Source organism: Prorops nasuta, unplaced genomic scaffold (assembly GCF_024137725.1).
Source record: "Prorops nasuta isolate Cenicafe-Biocafe unplaced genomic scaffold, Cenicafe_Pnas_1.2 PNAS00001, whole genome shotgun sequence".
NCBI lineage: Eukaryota > Metazoa > Arthropoda > Insecta > Hymenoptera > Bethylidae > Prorops > Prorops nasuta.
Window position 1 is genome coordinate 13697389 of NW_027116798.1, and position 9958 is coordinate 13707346.

Consider the following 9958-nt stretch of genomic DNA (forward strand, 5'->3'; position numbering starts at 1 on the left):
CCAATAAGCTCGCTACATCCTTGAACCTGTCAAAAGTCTCGTGTACTAACCATTTGGCAAAAACTGATTCTATAAAAAATGACGTCATCTGGCTTTTCAATCACTGCTGCCAACCCAAATTTCCATGTTCAGATTTTTACTCGCTATGTTGTACATGAAGCTTGCCTGAATTGCTCAGTTACATGGAGCCCATGGTGGTACGAAGTACCTGGAGGGAGCATATGGCTTGTTTCGTCCTATAAGGCCTAGGACAAACCCTCGGGTTAAGCTACTGCAGGGTTAAGTAGGCGTGCCAACCATAATAATTTAAAAAATATATGAAACGTTTTAGTTGCAAATGTTTTTAGCTTGGGATTTATTATATAGTTTGAAACTTTTGAATTAGTTTAGGACTATCCAGAATATCAGAACCATAACCACCATGACTCAGGTTTCAGAAAAAGAAAAGAAGGAGGCTCAGAAAACTTGTAGTTAGGTTGAAAATTGAAATAATTAAAGTTTATTTTATTTATAATTAAATTATAAACTATTGATAGGTAATTGCATTTACTCAAATTGATTTTTTAATTTATAATTTGTGTTCTGTGTAGTGATTATAAATTTTTTGTTGTTGTAGCCAATCTTGCTTACGAAAATTATGGAAGTTAAACGACAAAGAAGTGAGAACTATTCGTATGAAGAAAAAGTAATGCTTGTTGATTTAATCAACAATTATTCAATGATAATTGAGAATAAAATAACTGATGCTGTAGGGCAACACGAGAAAGATAGAACTTGGGATTTGATATGTTTTAAATTTAATACAAATCTTAATAAAAATGCTAACGTGGAATCTTTAAAAAATCTCTGGTCTAATATTAAGAGACATACAAGAAAACATTTTTCAAAATTAAAAGAAGAGACCTATAAAACAGGTAATAGTTTTAAATTTGAAGTAAAATTTTGTAACAGCTTTGAAAACTAACCATAAATATTCTAGGAGGTGGAAGAAACAAAATTTGCCAAGATATTCTTTTTGATAAAACTCATCAAATTATAGGAATATCTGTTGACGGACTGGAAAACCCCAATGACAATGATGGAACATTTATTAATAAAAATATAAGTGATGTAATGGAAGAGGTTATTGCGTTGGAAGAGGAAAATGATGACCCTGCTAAGGATCCAGTTTTTGAGGTTTAAAATATTAGATTTTTATTAAAAAATAGGATAATTGGTACACATAGCCTTTATTTGATCTGTCTTTAATTCTTTTTCAGTATTTAAGCAATACAGCTGGTGAAATTGACAAATGGGAGAAATGGAACCTTAAGAAATTGTCCAAACCATTAAGTCAACCTCTTAGTAATTTGGTTAAAAAAGTAACCAAAACAAGCAAACCCTTATCTTCATATTCTCATAACACTGAAACCATACAAAACAGCTTGTTACAAAGTAAGATCGAACTAACAAATTTAATGAAAAAAGAATTAATGGAAAAGAGTATTATTGAACAAAAAATTTTAAAGAAACAGCTTGAAAAAGAACAATTAAAAGTAAAATTATTAAGATGTCAATGGGAATACAGATGTAATAATAATAACGTGCAAATTATTACTAGTACATCTAATTCAGATTAACTGCATGATAAATTATTACACAAGTGATGGGTATAGTTATATACTATTTTTATATCTATGTATAACAAATTATTTTCTAAAATCTATTCCTTTTCATATAGGCATGGCTAGTGTGATTTTCTTGTTCTACCTCTACCTAGTCCATGGATTGACAAGCAGTCAAAATTAGCTAATAATATGAATATGCAAAGACTGATTAAAGATAAGAAGACGGACCTAATTCTCACCTTATTATTTCATATAAATTTATTGACTTCATGGTTATAACCTGATTAGCGTTTAAAGAATATGTTATTAATTATTTTTGTAAACTTTATGGTTTGAATGCAAACAATGCAGCATATTATTTTTTTATTATTTGTTAGATTACAATTAGATACATAATAATATTTTTGATCCAAGTTATGTTTATTACAAAAATTTATGTACGTTTAATTATTGTTTTTACTTATAAATAACTAAATCTTCATACAAAACTGCAACATTTAAATCTTTTCATTACCAATTCTCACATCTAACTGGTTTGCTTGCAATTATCTTGGAATTCTTTCTTCCTTTTACATACTTTTGTGGTTTAGCCTGTTCTCATCAGGTTAAGATTTATAATTAATGTTTTAAGAAACTCTGTAAGTGATTGACTCATTCGCCGTTGTTCCAACTGCTAATAGAGCATATACTTGGGGTTTTAATATTACTAGTGCAATTAGTGCTTCCTTTACATCAAATTCTTCAAATGTATGAAATATACAGATCAATGGTGATATTCTTTACAGACATCTGAAATACGAATGATTTATAATAAAACGTGTATTATTATTACATGGAAATTACTGCTTAAAATAACTCCAATCATGGAAGTGAAAATTATAAACTCATTATCTAATGATATGTTTTGGGGCATTTTGAAAGAAAAGCCATGTATATACATATAAGACTTACTTTTGGAAATAATTCTGAATTAAATATTGTCTCTCATCTGAATGTAAATCGTGATTGTAATTCTCGAATATGTTGTTACACTCTTCATAATCTATAGTTTCATGTTGTATATCTGATCTGATTATATTATATAATACAGCACAAGATATAATCATGTTCATTGTTTTAGCAGGCGTTTTAAATCTTGAGCCTAAAGATAACACGGGAAAAATTCGTGTCCACAAGCCAAAACACCTTTTAACCATGGACCTTGTTCGTATTTGGGATTCATTGTATAAAATTTCACACTTGGTGTCCTTGGATTTATTAGCGGTACCATTAAAAAAGGTAAGTTAGAATATCCCGAATCCCCCAGTAATAAACCATTTCCCATCTCACCAAATTGAAATCTGTGTTTTAGTGCAGAGTTGTGGAAAATAGTTGCATCGTGACTAGAACCAGGCCATCGTGCTACTATATCTAAAATTTGTAATTTTGAATTGGCCACAACTTGAACATTAAATGAAAAAAAACCCTTTCTATTACGAAAGACCTCTGCATTTTCTCCACCTACACAGGAATTTTATTACTTTTATTATTTTTTTAACATATAATTTTACTTATAATGTACAATTATACAGGGAGGTTCTCTAACGGCGGCATATAGGAGATTCGTGTTAGTTGACTATAGCGCTCAGGATGATGGTTTCTGAGAACGCTGATTGGTCAATATCATGTAGTGCCAACATAAAATGGTCCGTTACCAATAGATGAATAAGAAAAATGAGACCCATCCGCCATTTTGGAGTGGAGAAGTGTTTACATGCTAGTTGTAGCAGAAAGAGGAGTGAAATGGAAAAATGTCAAATTGTGAGGTTACTAAAGTAAAAATGGAAAATAATGAATGGAAAGTAAGAATATTCGAACTTTCCATTCATTATTTTCCATTTTTACTTTAGTAACCTCACTATTTGACACTTTTCCATTTCACACCTCTTTGTGCTACAACTAGCATGTAAACACTTCTCCACTCCAAAATGGCGGATGGGTCTCATTTTTCTTATTCATCTATTGGTAACGGACCATTTTATGTTGGCACTACATGATATTGACCAATCAGCGTTCTCAGAAACCATCATCCTGAGCGCTATAGTCAACTAACACGAATCTCCTATATGCCGCCGTTAGAGAACCTCCCTGTATATGTAACCAAATAGTGGTTGGTTTTATATATCTACAAAAAATTAAATTAATTACTACTTACCATAGGACCGAATTCTTACATGAACACAATCTATAGCACCAATTAGTCTAGGAAAGGCAGCTTTTTGAAAATTTCCCATCTGGGTTTCCATTATTTCTTCAGGTGTTGACGGTAATTTGATATATTTTTTACTTAATAAAGCAATCGCAGAAGATACTCTATGAACTATTGTCACAGCTGCGGCTTTTGAAATTCCATTAAAATCAGCAATTGTAATAAGAAAAGACCCAGTCGCATAAAACCTTAATGCGACAAGCAGTTGAATTATAGGTGAAATTATATGACTTCTAAAAATGAAATCAAAATTTAAATTCTTTATATTTACTTTGTACGAATAATTAAAAAGCTTCTATCTCTATATCAAATATTACCCAACAGCATTAGCACATAATGAGCTGCTGATTTCTGAAAGTACTAGTAAAAATTGTGGCTTATGAAGCCGATATCTTAAATGAAAATCATTATCATCATAAATGAAAAACCAATTCATTCGTGGCCTTTGTATCCATCTTCTTTTGCACTGCTGAACCACCTGATACTCGTATTCACAATCATCTTCTTCAAAAATGAAATCAAGCATACATTGGTTTTCAAAATTCATAATTGAAAATAAATTTTATTCTTTTATAGCAGTAGGTAGCTGTCAAAACCTAATAATAATGTTCTGCTCGAGATAACAATTGTTCGTTAAAAAGCAATTTTTTTGTATAAATGCAATGACCTATTAAATTGATTGTAATTTAATTATATAAGTAAAAGAAGTTTTTTAATTATTTTAAATGTCAGCCTAAGCAGAAGTTTTATAAGCCTACTTTCCTACTTTTTCTAAAACCTGATTTCTGGTCCTGATACTCTGGATAGTCCTGAACTAATTTAAAAATTTCAAACTATATAAGTAAATCCCAAGCTAAAAGCATTCGCAACTAAAAGGTTTCATATATTTTTTAAATTATTATGGTTGGCACGCCTACTTAACCCGGCAGTAGCTTAACCCGAGGGTTTGTCCTAGGCCTAAATGTGAAGCCGAGGGATGGGGCCGATGGGGGTAAAATGGCTGGCCAGTGGCTGCCATCTATGATTGTTGATAAATATAGCACATAATAACATATATATATATATGTTATATTTTGGACTCCACAATCCCGTGACTGAAGACCAAATTAATATCACGGAACTTTGTGATTCATGGTCCGGTATGTTTCTGGTAATCCATTGTTCATTACGTGCTTTATTACTTTGTTACTCTCAAACTGCTAAATCCTACAATTTTAAAGAAATATGGTTGAGCCAGCAGGTAAAAGTAAGTGAAGTATATTCTTCCATTTTTATTTTTAAAGATTAAATATGAAATACTGTACATTGTTACATTTGAATGTTTCAAATTGCAGATCAGAAAATGAAATAATTATAAATAAGTAACAATTGGCGGCAACTGGGATGCACATACACCGGAATCAAAGTAGGAAAAAGGTTTGGAAGTTTAAATTGTTTCATCGTTCCGTTTTTCTCCCGCGGTTTAGTTCAGTCTATTTCGAAGATATTTTAACAAATACGATGTCACTGATGTCGCACGTTAATGAATGGTTTTGTCTTCGGTCACGGGATTGTTGAGTCCATAATGGAATGGTTTGGTTTGGTTCACGGGATTGTGGAATCTAGAATATAACATATATATATGATATATATACGTTATTATGTGCTATACAGGGTCTTTTCCTAACAGCGGAGCATAGGAGATTCGTGTTAGTTGACTATAGCACTCGGAATGATGGAATCTGCGAGCGCTGATTGGTCAGTTACGTATAGTGCCAACTTAAAAGAGGTCACTACCAACAGTTGGATACAAAATATGAGATTCATCCGCCATATTGGTGTGTAGAAGTGTTTACATGCTAATCATAGCAGAAAGAGGTGTAAAAGGGAGAATTGTCAAAAAGGTGAGGATACTAAAGGAAAAATATTGAAAATAATAAATAGAAACTAAGAATATTGTGTGACAGTGTATATAAAGAATAAATGCAGATAATAATATTATTAAATGTACCAAATATTATTTTACATGTGATTTTTAAAGATCAGATATTTTTTTTCAGTTATGTTTATGCTACAAGTAAAGCGATGAGTAATTAAAGAAGAATAACTCAAATAAAGGTGTTACGGATCAATACATTATGGATACTGATTGCATAAGGAGCCGAGAGAAGCTATAATTTAATAGGATAATTGGATAAGTTTGGCATTCACTGCATGATCAGATTTGGTATAATTATTATATTATGATACAATTTCATTACAGGTAATCTTTGGATTTGTTTACCAAGTTGTATCAGCTGCGATACCTACATTTCATTGATGAATGTGCTGAAGGACCAGTAATGTTAATTGTGGCTGATACTTTGTATTAAGTTGTAGAAAGGTTTACAAGATGCGTTATGATGGTAGAGCGTAAAGTGCCATAAATTTTTATAGTTACTTTCTAGGGTATGCACCTTAGTGGAGCAAAGTATAGATTATTTGTGTTACTTGTGGAGGGGTTGGAAAGTAGGCGCATGCTCTGTCTGCACTCACACAACTAAACTGTTTTAGCGTATACTAAAATATAAAATTTCGTTTCATATCTTTATGTTAGAAATACAGTAAATAGCTACATAGGATTCACGTCTAATATATAAATTAATTTCGTCTTAATACAGGAAGTTTAGTGGAAAGTAATTAAAGTAAAGTTATACATAATTTTAACTTGGACTGGCATTATTCTATCCAGCATTAATTAATTTAACAAATGCAGCCTCTAGTCTTCAATAGTTAATAAAACTTAATCTGAATTAATAATTATGAATTTAATTATAGATGTTACACCTTCTTGAACCTTGGAGAGACCCTTTGATAGATAACATCATATTTTGAAGAAGTTAAATTTTTCAGCCTCAGTATTTACAAACATTGCAATAATGATTTCCAAGACAATCCTCTTTATGAATTAAATATTTTTACCACCAAAATATTGATGATGTATTTTTAAGCGTAGTTCAACTAATGGAGCAACGTGTATCAGAGTTGTACTTTTTTCTACTATGAAGTAGTTTATAAAGGTAAAGTAGAAGATACTTCTATGTTTTATCTTTCTATTTAATTTTATTTTTGTTTTCTGTTTTTTTTTTTCGTAGATAATAGATAATACTTTAGATGGTTAGAAAAAAGAATAGCAACTTTGTGAAATGTATAATTATTTGGTTTTTGTCTGTGTGTATAAACTACAATACATGCATTTATAGGCAATTCATTCTCACTGAAATAAACAGCTTACTGTAACATATGTCCAAAGGAAATTAACTGATATTTTCTACATGAAACATTCTTTCAGAATGGATGTAGGAAATCTAAACATATTAGAGACTTGTATGTTGCAAATCATCATTCTAGTAAAATAATTGGATATACAAGGGAGAAAAATTACAAGCAACAAGTTTCTTCACACAGGACTAATTTATTAATTACCCTGCAAATATATTATACAAACATTTGAACAAATACAACTGCTATTAATTACTAATAGCATTATCGAATTACTACCAAACAAGGCTATTTACTATTCACAATTATAGGAGAGGTTTGTAGTATTACCTATATGTAAGGACTGTGGTTCTTGTACTTATTGGTAAACGTCTTGGAAAATGTAATTGGTAAAGTTTGAAATATTGAATAAAATTTAATACAGTTTGCAATCTTTATCAACTAGATTAATTTTACCTATAGATGGAAAAATGAGCCCTAAAAATCATATTATATTTATAAAATACAGGGTTTCTCTCTAACAGCGGAACATAGGAGATTTCGTGTTATTTGACTATAGTAAATTTTACTATAGTCAAATTACTGTTTTCCATTTAATTTAAATATTAAACGTAGTAACTAAGATTAATTGAGTAAAATGATATTTATAATGAATAATAGAAGCAATTAAACTAATAAAACCATTAAATCATAACTAGCTACACTTTTATTAATTATAATAATGTATAGTAAGTGTTTCATTGCTATAGTTAAATAACACAATCATAAGGTAGGGGCCCATTTGTTCCAAAATTTTAGTACAATGCGTGTGTCTCTCTACATAACTTTGTGAATATGGCGACCTGTCAAAACACTGGTACACTCCGGGAAATATATTCTGTCCAACTTATAACCAAATGTTTTAAAAGGTCGTACTTCAATAGCGGTCAACACTTTTCTACATCACGCTGGTTACCTGGTCTAGTGCCGAGTCCCGAGCAATAAACCGAGAACAATCGAAGAACCCTATAATATACCTGATACTCTAATCACTAATCTAAAATTACTATTTTTGTATTTTTAATCAAACATATTTGAAATTATTACGAATACATTGCTTGTCTTTTTAACATGAAAATGAGTCCAAATACGACATTAATCGAACAATTATTTCTTTTAGTTATACCTTGAAGCTGCTACTTTATTATCTATAAATTCTAATAAAAATTCAATATTACTATATATCTTCGTTATGCGTTAAGTTAAAATAAATCTCCAAAATATTGGAAAGGACATAAACATATTATTAAAAAATTAACAAATATAAATTTTAGTTTAAGATATAATTGACAAATAAATGTAAATATTTTAAAATACTATCTTTAAAAAGAAAAAGGTTAATCATCTCATAAAATTAAAAATTTCAATTTTTTTAGTATGATTCTGCTACGGGTTAATTGATGCTTATTTGGATTATTTATAGACATATTGGAATAAAATAAATTTGATTTTTAACAGGTTTTAATAAAATGGGAGATGTAAGATATAACTAATATAGAAATAATAGTCCGAATAACGTCATTTTTGGATTCATTTTCATGTTAAAAATACAAGCAATGTATTCATAATAATTTCAAACCTGTTTGATTAAAAATATAAAAATTGTAATTTTGGATTAGTGATTAGAGTATCAGGTATATTATAGGGTTCTTCGATTGTTCTCGGTTTATTGCTCGGGACTCGGCACTAGACCAGGTAACCAGCGTGATGTAGAAAAGTGTTGACCGCTATTGAAGTACGGCCTTTTAAAACATTTGGTTATAAGTTGGACAGAATATATTTCCCGGAGTGTACCAGTGTTTTGACAGGTCGCCATATTCACAAAGTTATGTAGAGAGACACACGCATTGTACTAAAATTTTGGAACAAATGGGCCCCTACCAATCATAACACAATCCTATGTTCCGCTGTTAGAGAAAAATCCCGTAGAAGAATTATCTGGATATTTCTAAGTTTTTATTTTTGTAAAAAAGATCTACATTATTTGAGTGATTTAATTATCAGTAGATAATGTTACAAACATAGACAATATGAAAGCTTTAAAAAGAGATGTAAATTCTGTCTTCAAAAGATATAGGAGGAAGTGTTATTAAATTTTCTATTTACCTTTAAATATTAAAAGGATTTTGTAAGTACATACGGTTATCTATATTATTACAAACAATAATAGTAAGAAGCATACATGAAAAAGTTATGGAGAAACTGTGTAAGTTGCATGCAAAAGTTTATTTATAACTGATTAATAATTACAACATTTTTCATAAAAATTCATTAAAAGTCTTAATTCATAAAAAAATTACTCAAAAATGAAATGATTAACGATAAGTTTCTAGATAATTCGGTAGTGGTGAAAGATATAAGTTTCTTATCTACATGTATATATATACAGGGTTAGCCAGATAAAACGCCTCAGACCATGGACATAAAATGATGTTTAACTTCGTAACTATAAGAGATAGTAATTTTTGCTATAAGACCTTTTTGAACGAAAATCAAAAAACATTTCAAAAAGGTCTTATAGTAAAAATAACTATCTCTTATAGTTACGAGTTACGAAGTTAAACATCATTTTATGTCCATGGTCTGAGGCGTTTTATCTGGCTAACCCTGTATATGTATTTTAATATATTAAGTATTCTGATTTACGCGTGTTGTAATGTACATAATTAATATACTGTATAATTTCTTTTATGTTGGCTTATTTAAATTGTTGTAAAAACTAAAATTATAATATTAACCACTTAATATGCGTATTTAATTCTTCAACCCAACCTATACGTCATGATAGTTGCAATTCTGTAATCATTACAAAAAAAATACTTTT

General features: G+C 29.9%; 1 protein-coding gene across 1 annotated transcript; it reads right to left on the reverse strand.

Moving 5' to 3' along the window:
• Positions 1-2386: 2386 nt before the first annotated feature.
• On the reverse strand, positions 2387-4402 carry LOC136772698 (putative nuclease HARBI1). Its single transcript, XM_066725831.1, has 5 exons — positions 4173-4402; positions 3802-4088; positions 2762-3107; positions 2559-2675; positions 2387-2396 (listed from the first exon to the last, which is right to left on the reverse strand). The coding sequence occupies exons 1-5, from the start codon at positions 4400-4402 to the stop codon at positions 2387-2389; spliced, it is 990 nt and encodes a 329-aa protein (XP_066581928.1).
• Positions 4403-9958: the final 5556 nt, after the last annotated feature.